This window comes from Rutilus rutilus, assembly GCF_951802725.1.
Source record: "Rutilus rutilus genome assembly, chromosome: 9".
NCBI lineage: Eukaryota > Metazoa > Chordata > Actinopteri > Cypriniformes > Leuciscidae > Rutilus > Rutilus rutilus.
Genome location: NC_140223.1, coordinates 3,855,107 through 3,875,235, shown reverse-complemented (window position 1 = coordinate 3,875,235; position 20,129 = coordinate 3,855,107). Strand labels below are relative to the sequence as shown.

General features: G+C 38.4%; 1 protein-coding gene across 2 annotated transcripts; it reads right to left on the bottom strand.

Moving 5' to 3' along the window:
* Window positions 1-801: 801 nt before the first annotated feature.
* LOC311296607 (coagulation factor X) lies at window positions 802-20,123 on the bottom strand. 2 transcript variants are annotated; one of them, XM_084418447.1, is made up of 11 exons: window positions 18,731-20,123; window positions 18,176-18,262; window positions 17,829-17,931; window positions 9,198-9,355; window positions 8,519-8,543; window positions 8,321-8,434; window positions 7,077-7,205; window positions 5,828-6,132; window positions 3,800-3,914; window positions 2,336-2,563; window positions 802-1,674 (listed from the first exon to the last, which is right to left on the bottom strand). In XM_084418447.1, exons 1-11 carry the CDS (start codon window positions 18,788-18,790, stop codon window positions 1,319-1,321), a joined length of 1,680 nt encoding a protein of 559 aa, XP_084274573.1. In that variant the 5' UTR covers window positions 18,791-20,123; the 3' UTR covers window positions 802-1,318. The 2 variants fall into 2 exon arrangements, with proteins under 2 accessions (XP_084274573.1, XP_084274572.1); XM_084418446.1 differs by having other exon boundaries at window positions 808-1,674; window positions 2,336-2,593.
* Window positions 20,124-20,129: the final 6 nt, after the last annotated feature.

Sequence of the window (20,129 nt, the reverse complement as noted above, 5' to 3'; positions counted from 1 at the left end):
TGCACTCCCTGCTCTTTTCTTACCTTTATTTGCAGTGTCAAATACACTGTGTACAATGCAAACGTGACAAAAATGGTTAAAATGTAGGTTATATAATAAGTTGTATTTTAAAACCATAATGTAATTTTATTGATCATTAATAACAAGGTTTGTTCATCTGAAGTTCTTCAATACACAATAATTCCTAAAAATTCTCTTGGTTTGATATACATGTGAATGTCATTTGACTAAACTGATCTGGAGGCTCATAAAACACGATTATCCAGAACAAGCTTTAACCAATGATATTAGACTGTAAAATATTAAAAGTATTGCATGACCAAAGAATCATGTGTCTTGAAGATTTTGAACTTCATATGATTGCAGAAGTCAGTTCCTCAAGATCCAGAACTACTGGAAATATCCAAGTATATAAATCTTATATGAAATTCACTGAAAATATTTTCTTCTGGCCAAATATATGTTGTAAGCAGCATGGCTTATATATATATTATATATATATAAAAGGTCAACCTTCAAATGCCAAATTAAAATGTACTTCATGGGGGAAATGCATTGCCAACCTTATTGTACATTCTGGCAAAAAAAAAAAACTTTTTCAAAAAGTATTTGGACAGGATGATTATATTTAGACTGAAAAATATTTTATAAAAATGATGCAAAATATTATGAAATAAAATATTTATGTAAATATTTTATAATATATAAATATTTTGAAATCTGTTTTATCAATATATAGTCACTTTTGTGTATTTTGAGATTATATATATATATATATACACACACACACACATGAAGGGACACGTTTTTTGCACATTTTTATTTTTAAGAGTTACTTGATTTATTTTATTTCTTGCAGATCCATGTCAGACAACGTTTTTGTTTGTATGAAAATTTTAGAGCCGAAAAAATAGATGCACTAAACAAGCAAAAAATTGGTAACACTGTACAATTTCATTAGTTAACATGAACTAGTTAACATGAACTAACAAAACAAAAGTTGTGTCTGTTAATATATTTGAGCTACACAGAAAAAAAAATGGTGTAGAAACAGTTTTCGCTCTAAAAAGCGCATAATTTAATTAATTACACAAAACAATTAAAATATAAGTATAAGGATTGAAATCATATTTTCTTGTAAAACAGTCTAATAATCTTTGTTTTATTTACAACTTCCAAAAACAATTCTTTTTTATTTTTTTACAGCATAACAAGAACAAACAATGAACAGTTGTATTTTTATTAACTAACATTAACAAAGATTAATTAAAAACTTGTAATAGCTCATCGTTAATTAATGCATAATGGATGCCAATATTCACTGTACTTTCGCAGTCTGATTGCGATTGCGATTGGATTCCTCTTTCATCATCTCCTCCCGTATCCAGGATAAATAGTTTCCCAGTCGTGTGTAAACCCCGTATTTGCCCTCGGCGGCGCATCTCTCGCCCCAGCTGACGACCCCGGCCAGGAACCACGTGCCCCGGTAGTTGACCACGAAGGGTCCGCCGCTGTCGCCCGTACACGCGTCCATCTCCGCCATCAGATATCCCGCGCAGAACATGTTATCCGTGATCACCTGCTCCGTGGAGTTGATGCAGTTCATCTGATCCACCACCGGGAGCTGCACCTTCCTCAGGAATCGAGAGGAGCGCTGAAGGAAGCGAGTCGCACCTGTGATGGATTTTTTAATTAATCATAACTAACGTTTATTTTTCTTGCAGGAATAACATTCATATGCTTTTGAATCCTACATTTTTCCAAACCCTTTGGTATAAACTCGTGACTGTGTGTTAGTGAATCATGTCTGGATATCACAAAAAGGGGAAATACTAGAAAAAACTAGACAGATATCTAAATTTATAAACTCGTGATTAAAGAACAAAGTGAAGCAATCAAGAAAACAGAGTTTGCGTCTACCTAGTAACAGAAGGATTTGCGTATGAAGAACCAATCAAATTGTAGGGAAATAATGTAATGTATCATGTCACTTTTGCTATGCTCCTATTCTATAAAAACTGTTGTATTCTTTTTGCTGGTGGGATTCTCTCTGAAATTTGTCTGAGATCCTCCGGCCGTGATTAAAGCATATTCGAAGGCATTGTCTGAAGTCTGTCTAGTTATTGCTGCGCAGCAAGTTAGGGGACTAAGATTAAGAGACGCGCGGCTAGAGTATAAATATAATTGAACGGGGTCATCAATTAGTTGAACGAGACCCAGGAAAACTAACCTAACGTCGATCAGGAGACGTTTGTGGACGTCGATTAGTAGACAAGACCCAGGTAGACTTAAATCAAGTGCGAAAGATGCGAAAGAAGAAGAATCTACCACACACCCCATCCCGTCACCAGGCCCAGCTCTCCGGGCTTCAGGAGTCGCTCCGCCAGGTTGGCGTCGGGAAGGCAAACCGGAGCGGCGAACGGACCCGGGGTCACGGGATCAGACAGGTACAGCAGGGCGATGTCACTGTCGAAGGTGTATTCGTGGAAGTGAGGGTGGAGGACCACCTTCTCCACTTTGATCTTCTGCTCGTCTTTGTCGAGACGCATCTTATCGTAGTCTCCTGTGTGTGTGAGTGTGAATATCACAAAATCTGAAAAAGGTACAATAAAGCTTTCATTTGTTAAAGGGATAGTTCACCCAACATTTAAAATTAGCCCATGATTTACTCACCCTGAAGCCATCCTAGGTGTGTATGACTTTCTTTCTTTCAGACGAACACAATCAGAGTTATATTAAAAAATGTCCTGGCTCTTCCAAGCTTTATAATGGCAGTGAATATTAACTAAAGATATTTTGAAGCCCAAAAAAGTGCATCCATCATAAAAGTAATCCATACGGCTCCAGGGGGTTAATAAAGGCCTTCTGAAGCGGAGCGATGCATTTTGGTACAAAAAATATCCATATTTATAACTTTATAAGCTATAATCACTGGCTTCCGGTAACGACTATACGCGAGTCTAGTTCCGGCTGAAGAGTGACCTCTGACCTCTATTTTGGGCGTAAAAAAAAACCTCCCATTATAAAGCTTGGAAGAGCCAGGATATTTTTTAATATAACTCTGATTGTGTTTGTCTGAAAGAAGAAACTCATACACACCTAGGATGGCTTGAGGGAGAGTAAATCATGGGATAATTTTCATTTTTGGGTGAACTATCCCTTTAACATCAGAGAAATAGTCAAGGCCAGACAGCAAAATATATTAAAGAGATAATTAAGTGATTAATCAAGTGATGATTGAGCGTTAGTGATGAACGCCTGCTGTTAACAAGCAGAATCACTGAAGGAAAGAGAAACAACAACTGACTTCCAGCCACAGCCTTAGATGACCAATCAACTGAAGATAAAAGAAGACATTAAATCTCTTATTCATTCCACCGGATATTACCCAGAAGCATCAAATCATCATATTAGACTGATTTGTGAAGGATCATGTGACACTGAAGACTGGAGTAATGATGCTGAAAATTCAGCTTTGATCACAGGAATAAATTACACTTTACTATATATGCACATTGAAAGTTAAATTTAAATTGTAATAATATTTCATAATATTAATGTTTTTTAAATAAATGTAGAGCATAAGACACTTGATTATTTTTTTTTTTACAGTACTATACACACAATTCTACATAAGTAAACTGTAACCTTAGCGTGTTCAAAGTGTGTTGTGCATGTAATTGCAACAATATGGCATACACGTCCGTTCAAAATTGTTATGCGATAACCTCTTTTCTGTTCACTGCAACACAAGCCTCATATGAAGCATGAAGGGTCCCATCAGACAGACGTCACTCACCGACGGTCACATGATCTGGTGTTTGCTGGAGACAGTGTGCTGCCGTCACCACCCAGCGCAGATCGATCAGAGAGCCGCCGCAGAACCCGTGCTCATCCTCACGACGAAGAAGAACCTGCAGCGTTTTCATTCAAAGGGTTAAAGCGATAGTTCACTTTGAAATTGGACACTGGAACTGCAGTTCATTGGAACGAAACCGTAGCCATGGCGACATCTATGTATATATCTATACCCGCCCGCGCCGTCAGATCATTTGGACGTGTGCTGTTTTCAAGAGATAACAACGATATAAATACTGTTCGTTTTCTCACACAAACCGCTCGTTTCGTGTCTTAGGCCATCAATGTGTACTTATGATGGGGAATTGTTTCATTTGGACGATGGGGAATTGTTTTAATTTGGACTCTGTGCTTGTGTTTTGAGCCAGTGACCATCGACCTGCATTATATGACTGACAGACAAGAACGGTTTGACCTAAAAATATCAAAATTGAAACTACTGCGGAAACAAAGACACCTACATCTTGGATGCCCTTGAGGTAAGCTAAAACATATCAAAAATTAATTTCAAAGTGAACTATCCCTTTAAGGTCCTTGCACACTAAGTCATTCGGTGGCTCTGAATTGTCAAAACACCTTTCAAAGTGCTTGCTATGGATGCGAAAAACGCAGAAAATTTAAAACGTGCGGAAATTCCGGACAAACATTTCAGACTCAGTTTGCAAGGACCTTGAGTGCGAAATTTTCTCACATTAAAAAATAAATACGACCTCACGTTATGTCAATCACGTTTAGACACTGCATGCGAAACTTTCGTCTGTCATAAAAAAAAATTATCCATAATTTGGATAATTATGCATTTAGCTAGCGTTGCTAGGTGGTTGCTAGGGTATTCTGGGTAGTTGCTATGGTGTTGCTAGGCGGTTGTTAGGGTATTCTGGGTGGTTGCTATGGTGTTGCTAGGTGGTTGCTTTTATATTCTGGGTGATTGCTAGGCGGTTGCTAGGGTGTTCTAGGTGGTTGCTAGGGCGTAGCTAGGCAGTTGCTAGGGTGTTCTGGGTGGTTGCTAGGGTATTTTTGGTGGTAACTAGAGTGTTTCTAGACGTTGCAAGGGTGTACAGGGTGGTTGCTAAGGTATTTTTGGTGGTTGCTATGGTGTTACTAGGTGGTTTGTAGTTGTCAAAGATGGTTACTAGGGAATTTTTATAGAGTTCATAAAATCTTTAATAACGAGTGCCTTTAGTACGGCCTGTAGTGGCTATGCAAGCATTTTCATCCATAGCAAGCATTTTGAGAGGTGTTTTGACAATTCAGAGCCACCGAATGACGCACACAAAAATTTCGGACTCAGTTTGCAAGGACCTTGAGTGCGAAATTTTCTCACATTAAAAAATAAATACGACCTCACGTTATGTTAATCACGTTTAGACACTGCATGCGAAACTTTCGTCTGTCATAAAAAAATTATCCATAATTTGGATAATTATGCATTTAGCTAGCGTTGCTAGGTGGTTGCTAGGGTATTCTGGGTAGTTGCTATGGTGTTGCTAGGTGGTTGTTAGGGTATTCTGGGTGGTTGCTATGGTGTTGCTAGGCAGTTGCTTTTATATTCTGGCTGATTGCTAGGCAGTTGCTAGGGTGTTCTGGGTGGTTGCTAGGGTATTTTTGGTGGTTACTAGAGCGTTTCTAGACGTTGCAAGGGTGTACAGGGTGGTTGCTAAGGTATTTTTGGTGGTTGCTATGGTGTTACTAGGTGGTTTGTAGTTGTCAACTATGGAGTTTTTATAGAGTTCTAAAAATCTTTAATAACGAGTGCATTTAGTACAGCACTCGGCCTGCGGCTTTTTGCCATCCATAGCAAGCCATAGCTTGCTATGCAAGCATTTTCATCCATAGCAAGCATTTTGAGAGGTGTTTTGACAATTCAGAGCCACCGAATGACTAATAAGAAAATTTCGGACTCATTGTGCAAGGACCTTTACTGATCAAATCTCTGAAGGTTAAGCATAAAGGTCATGTGAAGGATCACCTGCCACGGACTCCCGCCCTGACCCTGCAGCTGACCTCCAACGATACGCGTATCCTCATTTGCACCTGTGATGTCACTTCCTGTCTCTGAGAGTTCGTCCTGTGAAGCAGGTTTGGCTTGTTGAAGTGTGGTTTGGTTTGGCGGGAGAGTCGAGTTGTCCAGTGAACTTCTGTTGTGATGTAATGAGTGGGAGGAGTTTGTTACGGTGTGGGTGTGGTTTACATCATCAGGGTCTGTGGTGCTCATATCATCCAGAGAGCGAGACATGATCCCACTACTCCACTGTTTCCCACAGGGGTACTGCACTAACACACACACACACACACGCACGCATATATATATGCACACACATATACACAAACACACACATATATATAAAAATATATATACATATACACACAGACACACATATACATAGAAACACACACACATATATATATATATATATATATACACATATGTACATAAACACACACATATATACATAAACACACACAGACACACAAACACACATAAAAACACATACACACACACAGAAACATCCAGATTTGTTCAGGTATACTATTTACATTTATAAAAAAAACAAAAAGTGCATATTTCGCCCCAAAATAAGAGAAAAAATAAAATAATATTTAGTTTAAGCAAAATTATGTATATATGTATATATATATATATATTTCAGCTAGTTGCCAACATTTCTATTTTTAGTGTAAGTTCTCTAAAATAACTAACACTAAATAAACTAAAGCAAAAAACTAAAATTAAATACACAGTTAAGAAAAATATCAAAAAGGTAAAGAAAATTCCAGAAAAAAAATCAATGAAAATTAAAACCGAGATTATAAAATAAACTATAAAAGTATATCAATAATACTGTAAAAAAATAAATAACACACACAATTGTTGCACTCCAACTAAAAATCGTGTTGCTTCATGTGCATCGAGACAAAAAATCAATAAAAAATCAATGCAGGGATTGCAAACCGTAAACTGAGTTACATCCAGACTAGACAGTATTCACTAATGAAGGTCTAGCAAAAATATTTTTCTTTTATAAACTGCATATAGTGCAAAAAACTGAAAACTGTGCGGTGAGCAATCCCTTTGCACATTCTCTTAATAATGCTCAGATAATGAATTTCTTTGATTTTAAGGACATGTTTGGTGAGATTCACCTTTAAAATATGAATGGTTAATGATTAAAGCATTTGAGCCGATCACTTTCCTGCACAGGTGTGTGTGTTTGTACCTGATGGACTGCAGCTGCGCAGGTCTTCATCCAGCTGATACCCGTCTGCACATCTGCACACAACACCTGGAGTCTCTGAGCTGCAGTAGTGCAGACACCCTCCGTTCTTATACCTACAGTCAAACACCTCTGAACACACACACACACACACACAAAATATGCTAAGTATACTTGCAGCCAGACTAATTCAGTATACTTCAAGTGTGTCAATGATTAGATAACTTGAAGTGTGCTATTTTGGAACAACTAATTTTGTACTAAGTATATTTTAGTTGTAATTAAATTGTGGTAAAGCATAACTTTAAGTGTATTTAGTGTACTTTTGCGAGAAAGTTTAGTTTTACTTTTTTTACGAGGTGGCTAAATCGTACTAATTCATATGACCTCACTCGTACGATTCATATGATTTTTGCTAAATCGTACATATATTTTACGAGTTGCCCAATTCGTACGAATGACCTACAGCTGACCCCGCCCCTAACCCTACCCGTCACTGGGGTTTAGACAAATCGGACGAATTAGCCATTTTACTCACTCGTACGAATTCGTACGAATTGGTCGTGAGATAGCGTCGAGTATACTTAGTATACTTTAAGTATATGCCTGTGTAGGGACTAATTAGATGCTTGATTAGTGATATTAAAGTGTACTTTATTTGTGTTACAAGTACATTACAAATTCATCACGAGTGTATTCGAAACATACAATAAATATATACCATAAGTGTATTATATTTGAGTGTAAAGTATATGCTCAGTAATACCTTTGGCTTATTCCAAATACTACAAATTGCACACTTTGTCTTCAATAACAAATGCACATTAATAAACATATATTGCTTAGCTATACAATATACTATAATGTATTTTGAAAGTATACGTCCAATGTATCGTTACAACGATTATTTCCAGCACACAGTTAAAATATACCTAAAATACCTTTTTTAAATAGTGCAAATAAATAAACTTTTAAAAAATAAACAGAATTTTCACTTCAAGTATGTTTTTCTAAAATATATATTTTTTTTTGTTGAAAATATACTAAAGTGCAATTATTTTAAGTGTGCTGAAAGTTGTATTGTGAAAATAGGTAAAAGCATGATGCTGATATTAATGTATTTAAAGATTTTTTTGTTAGTATATATGCAATGTACTGTTGAAAAAGGAAATATATTTCAAATACAATAAAGTATATGTTTCTCTAGGGCCTCCATACGCTCACGCAGAATAAGAGAGTCCGTGCACCTGTCTGACAGTTGTGTCCGCTGTACTGTGGAGGACAGAGACACTCGCGAACACCTCGAGTCTCGCTGCAGATCCCTCCGTTCACACACGGGTTAGTGCGACACAGGTTACCATCTGAACCACACATTTACCTCAGGATGATGAGAAACGTCAACTCAAACTGGTTCATTTAGAAGAGTAAGACAGTAAAAGACTCACTCCGATATCTGTACCAGAACTCCATCTAAAAGAACACGAGAGAACATCAGAGAACAGTGATGTCATCGCACTCTTAACAACGAAAGTTCCGTTTAGAACTACAGATTCTGTTTTTGCAGTGTGACGTCATAGAAGAATCAGCGTAAAACAACTTTTTAAGAAATTCCATCTGAATGTTCTTGTGCTTTATAACATTGATCTGAAGTACTTAATGAATCATCAAGAACTTAATTTATGACTTTTATTTTAACACCAAAGAACCATAGCAACTCAAGAACCCTATAAATCACAATTTATAGAATTACAATTCTTGTCAATTTATTCTCAATAATTTTTTTGTGATTATTATTTTAAATTCCTGTTCTTGGTAATCTTGAATCAGAATATGTTCTTCTCTTCTCTGCTGATGAGGGCGGGGCTATAACCTGTCACTCACATGAGATCCACCAATAGCAAACCACAACCGTCCAATCAATTCCCCACAGACAAAATCAAGCCCCGCCTACATTTGTTCTTGTTTGAGAAGCGTTTCACTCGGATATATGGTGACTTTAAAAAGATGAACTAAACAAAAATTGGTCTGTAAAGAAAAAAAAAAAAAAAAAAAACATAACTTGTTCTCTCTGTAATCTGTAATATTTAATGGAAGCACAAACAGTGAAGAGAATTGTGACTGTACCGTCTTCTCTTTGCTCTGGAAGATCTCGGCCGCCTCCTCCTGAGAGCACAGCTCCTCGTAACACTCCCGCTCCAGATTCCCAGGCTTCATCTCCTCCAGGAAGACGTTTGCTCTTCGAGTCCTGAGCAGACGCACAGCATCACGCCTGTCCAGAAACACTGAACACCACACGGCGGGATTAATGGAAACATACCCAGCTAACAGGGAACGTTCTGGCAAAGTTCTCTCAAAGTGACGAACAGGGCCAGGTTTATGCAAAGGCACATATATATATAATTATTATTTCACCCTAATACTAAAACTCTGTACGACAATTACTATATAAATGAACAAAATTTTAAATATTGGGCGGAAACCCGTAACTCCATTATTTTCATAAATCATTGCTATTGTCCACCCTTTATGTCTCTCTGTGGGTTTTTGCAAATATTTTGGCCAATAAAAACTATTAAAAGGAGTTCCTGACTAAACCTCATATCTCCATTGGATACTTAAACTGTCAGTCAAACCTCAAACTCAGCCCCGCCTCTATCGCGAAGTTTGGAGCATCCCTGCTTGTTTGCAATGCAATGCAAGGGCAGATAAAGAATTGGTTCTTAGAATAAATACAGAGGTTTTTGGTTTTTACTCACGAAACTATGTGTTAGAGCCATTTCCATATTTTGGACTCAATGGACTGATTTAATAATTTGAATATAACCAAATTTAAGTTTGATAATTATTATTTATGTACATGATTGCTTGTACTTGCTTATTTTATTATTAATTTCTTATTTGCTTGTATTATATTAATGTGGATATATATTTAAATAGGGCAGGTAAGGAAGTGGGGGTGGAGTTCGGATATCATTTTCAGATCGTGTGTGCGTGTGATAGTTAGCGGCGAATCAATGGCTCAGGTGTTTACTTTATTCAATTTCATTCTTCGAAAATAAACTATTAAGAAGCTATGCTACGGACTCATGCGTCAATTGCTCTCCCCTATCCGGACAGCGGCTCATTACACATCTGCCGGTATACTGAAGTCCGAGAATGCCGTGAAGACGCGGAAGCGGATCGCGCGCAACGACCCGATAAACTGGCCATTGATGTGAATATCTGCGGTTGTTTACAACATTCAGATTATTCAGCGCGGGATCTGACTTCACTAAGACGCTGTTTGAACGTGCTGTGCGGTGAGTAGCCATTTGGCAAGTTTTTATTATGGATTGTTATGCTGGCGGCCGAGCTGCGATGGGAGTGTGATTAAGCTTTGACGATCTGATGTGGCGTGAATTGAAGCTGTCTATGAACTTTACGAGTGTTAGAAGCAAGAGTTTCGGCGCATGTGCACGTGTTTTGAGGCTTGGTGATGAAGATGATGAGCAGTCTTGCAAGGTGGTTCAAAGACAAAGTTGTTTAATATGGGCCAGAAATGCTGGGTCAAATATGGGTCAATTTTGGGTCAAATATGGACAAACCCAAATGTTGGGTTTTGTAATGTAAAAATTTTACCCAATGGCTGGATTTGTCCATATTTGACCCAAAGTTCGGTTAAAACAACCCAGCATTTTTTAGAGTGAAGTTGTTGCAAGTGGTTGATGCAAGAATGCAAGCTTGATGCTCATTCTGGTCAATAAACAAAGGTGACAGATGATTGCAATTTGAGCCAAACACACAAAGTGGTTGTGAATAGTGTCTGAAGGCATTGATATTGCAATTGAACTTTTTAAATCACTTATCAAGCTTGGGGCCTGTGCAAGAAAAATGAATGAATTGAAAGCTTTGATGGTTGATGGGAGCAATGCTGACGAAGTAAATGAACTTCACCTTGAATTTCAAAGAGCTTTAAATTAGTTTTATTAAGTGCATGGGTCTGTACACTTGCTTTTATCTGATGATGTCAAAGAAAGTGAAAGGATTGGCTGGTTTTAGCCAATAAGGGTCACTTTAAGCAAGTTCTCCAATGAATTGGAGCTGTGGAAAATTAACCAATCTGATCCACAGACTTTGATTGAGCCTTTCTGAAAGTGCATCTAATGTTTCTAAAGGTTCAGAAAGATCAAAATAAGCCGAGACCCAGTGCTCGTGTGTAAATTGCAGCCGATAAAGCAGCTTTTTTTTTTTTGCTCGTCCTGAAGCTTTTTGAAAGGAAAACAGGTACTTGAGTTGGAAAAAGCTCAGCTGGAACCTAAGATGGAAGCTTTTCAGTTGCAGTCTGAAATAGAGGCTGTGAATGCAAAATTAAAGGTGTTGGAGATTTCCGAAGCAAGTTCACTGCATAGTCCTCACTCATCTGTCAAATTAGGAGATGCTATGAATGAATATCTGGATAAGGCTTTGGGGGAAAAAAAAATCGTCTTTGCTCATTGAGTCTGAATCATCTCCTCTACATTTTACGAGGAATGGAACAATTCCTAAAACAACACTGCAAAGGATTCTTCATTGAACTCAAACTTCTTCAAGGCTTAAAGTGACCAGCATCACAGTGAAGCTAGCAACACCAACACCAAAGACAAAGCGATCTGGCTGATTTACTCATGACCTAGCAGAAACAAGTCTCGATAAGCCAACTCGATTTAAGTGCCAATACGTGTAAATTGCGATTAATCGTGCAGCCCTAGTCTAAATGAATTTCCGGGTAAAAATGTCCCCCTCAGAAAGTCCCTGAGGCAGTACTTTTTCAAAGTTCAGGAACTTTCGGGGGTGGGACTTGAAATGACACTAAACATGCTGATTGGTTGAGTTCATGCCGCATTTTGATTGGTTGACTCATTTCAACAACCATTTTAAAAAATCTGTTGTGGTGCGTGCAGTCCTACGTCACTGGACTACTTTGCCTAATCTTCACGGTACTTTTTAGACCGCGGTGGAAATGCAGAAAGCAACAGGTCTGTGGGAAAAACATTTTCCTGGGACAAATTGTTCCGGGTAATTTCAGTGGAAACGCATTTTTGGATTTAGCTTTTCTAGCATCATCCTCTCTCTTGTCCACATCAGTGTGTGAATTAAGTGAGCCTCCATTCAATGAAGCATTTATGATTTGCTGCACTGTCAGATGTTTTTTGGAACATACTTGGCAAATGAGATGTTTTTTTGCAGGCCTTTGTTAGATGTCCTTTTTTGAGACAAGCAAAACAAAGACCCATTTGTTCTCAAGAATTCAATTTTATCCTCATGTGATATGTTCGCCATTTTCATACAAGAGTCAATTGCATGATCATAATCACAAAACAAAACAAACAGGGCTTACTAAAAGTGACTTCAGCATCATCTTGATGATTTTCCTTTTGTTGACTATTATCCTTTGATACTTCGATAGAAGAAGCCGTGGTAACACAACTTTTCCTGCAGGAAGATTTATACGATGGAAGTTCAGTCATCGACGTCTTTCTGGTGTTGGAATTTGTTTTCAGATCTTGATTCTTTCCAAAGACTGGATCAAGTCTTGTTTCTCAATGAAAGCTACCATATCCCTCTGGTGTTCAGATGGACATGTGGTGTGTGTGTGTGTGTGTGTGTGAGACGCCCTCTGGTGTTCAGAGGGATATATGTGGTGTGTGTGTGTGTGTGTGTGTGTGTGTGTGTGTGTGTGAGACGCCCTCTGGTGTTCAGATGGATATGTGGTATGTGTGTGTGTGTGAGACGCCCTCTGGTGTTCAGATGGATATGTGGTATGTGTGTGTGTGTGTGTGTGAGACGCCCTCTGGTGTTCAGATGGATATATGTGGTGTGTGTGTGTGTGTGTGTGTGTGTGTGTGTGTGTGTGTGTGTGTGTGAGACGCCCTCTGGTGTTCAGATGGAGCATTTACTACCGATCAGCCGCTGCACTGACAAACTGCACATAAAATTATCTCAACCTTTGCCAAATCGCGTGTGGTTTCATTTCAATTAATCGTGCAGCTCAAATTTAGACCCTAGTTCCTGGGGAAAGTTCCTGCGGTGGAAACGTGGCTCAGCGCACCTGTTGCTGTGGCTGTTGTAGCTACTGAGCGCACAGTGCCCGGTACAAGCTGACTGCAAGCTTGAGATTATTCCAGTAAAAGTAAAAGCGGCCAAAGGTAGTAGAGTGTTCCAGGCGTATGCTTTCCTAGACCCTGGAAGTTCATCCGCATTCTTTACGGAGAGACTGAGACGGTTAAACATAGCTGGCAAACAAATTGAGATCTTGCTCAAAACAATGGGACAGGAAAAGCCCATAAAAACGTTTCGGCTGAATGGCTCGGAAGTAAGTGGGCTGGACCGCGACCACTTCATAGAATTGCCTGAAACTTTCATAAGTTCGATTCTGGTCAGCCAGGAGAATATACCAACGGAAGAGGACATAAAGAAACGGCCGTATCTTATAGATGTTCGACTGTGTTCCATAGAAGATGATGTTGATTGGGATCAATGTCCCAAAAGCAATGGAGCCCTTATGGATTATTAACAGCCAAGAGGATGGTCCTTATGCGGCCCAAACGTGTTGGTTAATGGTCCACTAACTCATCCACAGATGTTCAGGGACCATCTGTGTCTTCTAACAGAATTTAAGTGGCTAAACTGGGTGAGTTCCTCAATAATGACTTTTCAGAGCAAGCGTACGATGAGAAACCCTACATTTCTTTTGAGAAAGAAAGAGACGGTGTTGTTAAACGAGACGGTCATTAGCAAATATACCTTCCATTTCGCAAACCCGACCTCACCCTGCCTTGATAACAAAAAGATTGCAGAACAACGAGCCCTGAGTATACTCAAGAGATTCGGGAAGGATGAAGCATTCATGTCAGGTCACCTTTATTTATATAGCGCTTTTTACAATGCACATTGTTTCAAAGCAGCTTTACAGTGATAACAGCAAACAAACAAAAAATAATACACCAAAGTTTACTTCTAGAAGAAAATAGCGTCATAGTCCAGCTTAAGTAAGTTCAGTGATGGTTCATTTTTGGAAAAAAAAGTTAATAATTTAGTTCATATATATATATATAAATATAGCTGCTCTGGAGAAAAGTGATGTCATTGTCCAGTTCAGTTCACATATAATGGTGTCAATGCAGGCAGATCAATAATATTGTTGAATATTAAATGTCCCCAACTAAGCAAGCCAAAAGCCAAAGGCGACAGTGGCGAGGAACCAAAACTCCATCAGTGACAGAATGGAGAAAGAAACCTTGGGGGGGAACCCAGGCTCAGTCGCTCAGTTCTCTCGCCAGTGACCGGACAGTGTACGATTATGATTCAGGCAACATTACAGGTCAGAATTTAGATTGGATCAGAACATTCAGAGTATTTATCCAGTTCATCTGGTTGAAGATCGGATTCATCACGCCGGTATGGTGACGGGTTTGATGAGGATCAGATTACAGAGACTTTATTGGCGACATCCGAAAGAAGGGTCATGCAGAGCGAGTACCAGAAGAGGAGCTCGTCAGAGAGGATGGCACATGGAGTCTAGTCTACCATGAATGGAAAAAGAAAATCAGTGCTATTTGATTGTGTCGCCTCATTCCAAGGTTTCTTCATTGAATTCAGATTTGTTGCAGGGTCCAGATCTCACAAATACCCACTTAGGTGTAATCCTCTAGCTGTGATATTTACCCCTTTTGCACCAAAAAAGAACTGGTTCGGAACTGGTGCTGGTTCAACTTGCGAACCTTCTCAGAACCTGTTTGTTTTTCCACTGACTAGAGAGCCCAGCGAACGACGTCGTTACGTCACTGTGCACGTTGCCATAGGCTACGTCTTAGCTTTCCTAGAAACGCCAAATTCAAGCATAACAGTTACAATGGCGGACTACATCGTCTTTCTGCAAATGTTTCTCCTGGCTTTGCGATCCTTTATTGGGGTCAGGAGAAGACGTTTAGAACACATTTGTGCTGCTCGTCTGGATTACTATAGACGGAGGTTACATTCGAGAAGAAGTTCGACAATAACCCCGCCCCCAGCCCCCGACGTAAGCATGACGTGGTAAAAGAACGGTTCTAGTCCAGCAAAGAGTTGGTGCCGCTTTGGAACCAATTTTCCTGGCCGAGAACCGGTTCTTTGGCTGTCGAAACACAAAGAACTGGTTTGCGAGTAGGCACCGGCTCCGAACCGGAACCAGCACTGCCTTGGTGGAAAAGGGGTAATAGAGGGTATGTTTCAGCAAGTCAAGGTTCCTAAAGAAGACCTTGATTTTTGTTGTTGTTGAGATTCTAGTGGTGGCGTAATGGTGCCATCAGTCAGCTGCTGGAAGAGTTCAGGAATGATGAATGCACATCTCTTTGGAGCTGTTTCTTCCCTCAGTTGGGCCAACTTCTCAAGCATACGAGGAGAAACCCGGATTTTCTTTTGAGGACCAGAGATTCCTGGAAAATGTGAACAACTGTTCATAACTGAGATGGTCATTAGCAAATATGCCTTCCATTCAACACAGAATTCTTGGCCTTTAGGTCGGATTTTGGAGACATTCCCGGACAGCAAAAGGCACGGCGAGTTAAAGCGAGGACAAAGAACAGTGTTCTGGAGAGACCCGTTAGCAAATTATGCTTTCAAGAGACGTGTCATGATGAGAATATGAAGAAACTGGCCGTAAGATCATAAGACTCTGACACTTTGGCCAACTTTTGTAAGAAATATGGCTCCTTTTTTTAATGAATTATTAGAACTGTCCAATAAGGTGCCGGAATTGTTGGAGCCATTTCAATTTCATATTTGGACTCGATGGAGTGATTTAATAATTTGAATATAATCAAGTTTAAGTTTGATAATTATTATTTGTGAGTATTTGCACTGAATGTTATGCATTTTCGAATGGAGACTTGTATTATATTGTGGTTGTGTATTTCGATAGGGTAGGTAAGGAAGTGGGGGTGGAATTCGGATACAATTTTCAGACCGTGTGTCAATGGCTGTGTGTGTGTGTGTGTGTGTGTGATTGTTATCTGCGAAGCTATGGCTCAACTGTTTGCTTTATTCACTAAGAAGCTATGCTACATGCTACATATGCTATGCTACATACTCATGCGTCATTTGCTCTCCCCTATCCGGACGGCGGCTCATCATTACAAATGTGCCGCTTTAATATGTAAAGGCTAATGTTTTATGTAGTTGAGGAGGAAATATTCTTTTGCCTATGCCTGAGTTAAATCCGTGGCAGATTATTGTTGAAGTAAAAACATTTTAAAAAGTAAAACCAAAAAAAAAGAAAGTTATAGGTTTAGGTTTATGAAAATGATTTATGAGCATTATTTTATATAAAATTTATATTTTATGAAAATGTTTAACTGCTAGAAAATCAAAGCCATAAATCTAAACAAGTTGTGTTCCAAATTTGAGGATAATATCTAAAAAAATTAGCTTTCAGTGAGATTTTGTTTGGGCGCAGTACCAAATCTTCCCCATTGGATGCCAGTAAAACTCCACTGGGACACAGAGGTTGGATTTGTGATTTATTATTAATAAACAAATATATATGTTTTATTACACACATACGAACCACACTCTGACATCCATACCAACACACCCACACAATTATCGCTGCATAATTTATCCAACTGGCTCTATAATATGCCGAAGCAGAAAACAGGAATAAAGCGAGTATTTGCTTTATAGGCCAAACCTGAAAAAAATGGCACCATCTGGTTAAAAAATAGTAAAAATGTTAAGCCTTGCCAACAGAATGAAAGCCTCTTAAGAAAGATTGCATCATTTTATAGTTAAATGGCCCTGGGATGAAAAATTGCGGTTTTAATGCGGACATTTTTGTCCAAAAGGTGCTGAGAGGAACTATTTGTGACCGTGGACCACAAAACCAGTCACATGGGTCAATTTGTTGAAATTGAGATTTATACATCACATGAAAGCTGAATAATTAAGCTTTCCATTGATGTGTGGTTTGTTAGGATAGGACAATATTTGGTCGAGATACAACTATTGTAAATCTGGAATCTGAGGGTGCAAAAAAATCGAAACATTGAGAAAATCTCCTTTAAAGTTGTTCATTTATGTTGGCGATTGTGCAGCATTCAAGAAAATGGATAATTTTGACCCATACAATGTATTGTTGGCTATTTCCACAAATATACACGTGCGACATGTGACTGGTTTTGTGATCCAGGGTCACATTTTGTGTACCTAGTGCAAAATAACAATTTTAAAGGAAATGGGAGTGAAATAGTAAAATGGAAATAAAAATACACACCTGTGCCAAAATTTGTGCAGTTGGCATTAACACAGGCAAAATTATACATAACAAAAAACAAAGATGTCCATTAAGGACGCACAAGGGTTAAAGGGTTTGTGTTCATTTTAGTGAGGTTACAGAGTAGAGCCTGTACTTCAGTCCAGGAGAAGACAGAGAAACTAGTGTTTTGTTTGAGATCAGTGTACTTAAATCTTTAAGTTGACTGAGTGAAGTACTCACACTTGAGTTACACTTGAGGTTTCCAAGTAGTTACCTCTACTAAGAGGTCAAAAATTAGCTAATTGACTTGCTCAATTTAAGGCAATCGGTTTCCACAAGTTTTCTAAATCGACTAAGTACATTTTACAGTGCATCATGATTGCAAAATAATAAAATAATTGAACATTCCCTTCAATTGATAATTTTCCCTGAATTTCACATGACCAAGAAAGAAAAAAGAAAAATTCAGAGAAAATTTAGAAATGACGTTTTCACGACTAGCACACCTGGTGACTGGAGCGCTGAGGTCAGATGTATTAAAAGCAGAATCGCTGTCCAGCTCATGGATTCAGACATCAAGAAACCGCAGCAGATTTGATGTAAATCAACCTGTTTGATACATGGATGAAAAACAAGACTATCACCTCCATCTGCTGGTGTAAAAGAGACATGAACACGTTTGTGACGGCTAACTTTTGAACAGTAGCTCACAGTAAATATAGCTAACTGTAATTAAGGCATACGTTTTGTTTTCATCATCCATTAAAACACCCTAATCTTTAAATGGCATGCATTCAACCACAGATCTTATCATATTTTGAGTATTCAGAGTTGATCATGAGTATCTACTCACCTTGTTGAGTTCACTGGGATGTTTTCCTCCTGATTTAGGCCAGTCCAGAGGAGTTTGATGTTTCTGAAGAGGGGTTTTTTCACATAACTGTGATGACAAACAGCAGCAAACCGTTTTAAAACACTCAATCACTATTTGTACAACATCGACCTTTAGACAGACGGTGTTTACACACACATGCACACGCACAAACTGGATTTAGTCAGTATAAAAACATTTGTGCAATAATATGAACAATATCAAGAGAAAAAAATACACCTGATCACTATGAAAATGTTTCAACAAACATGCATTTATGAGATTTAATCTGTTCAATCAAAGATGATATCCCCCCCCCCCCCCCCCCCCCCCCCCCCCGAAAAAATCACAAGTGAGATTTGGGCAAAAGAATGTTTTAATTCACATTCTATTCTACAAGTAGTTACATTATTTACATTATTTAAAAAAACAACCAGACAAAGCAACAAATGAACAAAAATAAACAGTGAATGTGTTAATATCATCAAACGTTTCTCAGTAATCCTTAATAAAACACACAGGACAATATGCAACTACCTGTTTGAAAGCAGCACCCGATTGAAGTGGATTTCCTGTAGTTCTGATGTAGTACGTCATGATGAGACCTACACTATTGATTAGCCTCTATCTGTAGTGTTTTAGAGGTAGACTACGGCTCTAGTCAGTAGTGTCGGATTAGGATTGTTAAGACAGATCAAAGTAAGACTTTTCTTTCATAAGAAACCAAACGCACATGAGGACGACACACAGCTCGTCTGTCCTGCAGTAATACTGTCAAACTCAAGTCAAAGGCTGCATCTGATTGGAGGAAATGGATCATTCTTGCATTAAATCGCACACTTATTTCTATGGAAGCTTATTTCTGCTGTGAAAACAAAAATTGTTATATCTAACAATTCTGACTTTTTTAAAAAGAATTGTGACATATGAACTCTGAGGAAAAAATGTAAGTAATTACCTTTTTTTTTTTTTATTCCATCATGAAAAAAGTAAAAATTAGCTAAATATAAATGTAGAATTCCATGAAAAAACTGAATTGCGAGATGTAGAATTCCCAGAAAAGTCAAAATTCCGAGGAAAATGTCAGAATTCCGAGATGTAAACTCAATTCCGAGAAGAGAGTCAAAATTGCGAGATGTAAACTCAGAATTCCGAGAAAAGTCAAAATTCGGAGAAAAAAGTCAGAATTCCGAGACGTAAACGAAGAATTCCGAGAAAAGAGTTAGAATTGCGAGATGTAAACTCAGAATTCGGAGAGAAATGTCAAAATTCCGAGAAAAAAGTCAGAATTGCGAGAAAAGAGTTAGAATTGCGAGATGTAAAAGGTGCATTCATGGCATGTCGGAATTACCGTAATTACGAGATTACGAGACACTATTTACAACTTGTAAACTCAGAATTTTCTAAGAGCTCAGCTTTGTACCACCTGACCACTGTACCTACCACATGACCACTGCAGATTTATTATAGTGTTGCTATAGAAATGCATAATTCTGTGTTCGAGGACTTGAGCAGCTCCGAATAGAATGTCACATGTTGTCATCTCGTAAAGGTAATTACGACATGGCATGACTGCAGCAAAACTCCCAATTGTGAGAAAAAAACAACTAAATTGTGGTATAAAAAGTCGCAATTAATTACCGTGGCGGAAACAAGCTTCCATATATTCCTTTTTGTGATTCCAGTGTTCAAAAGCAGTACAATTGTAGTACAAAACAGCCGTATTGATCTAATCAAACTAAGCATCATGCACATTCAGATATTTTCTCTTGGGTTTGAGAAATACAGTAGATCACGTGATTTTAAGTGTATTTGTCGCTCAAGGGCCCTTTTTCTGCCAGTTTATCAAAAAATGAACTAACAAGCAACCAGGCAATATCAAAAACAAGGGCATTGGGGATGTTAACAAAGCAGTTTTAGTTGGCATCAGCTGAAC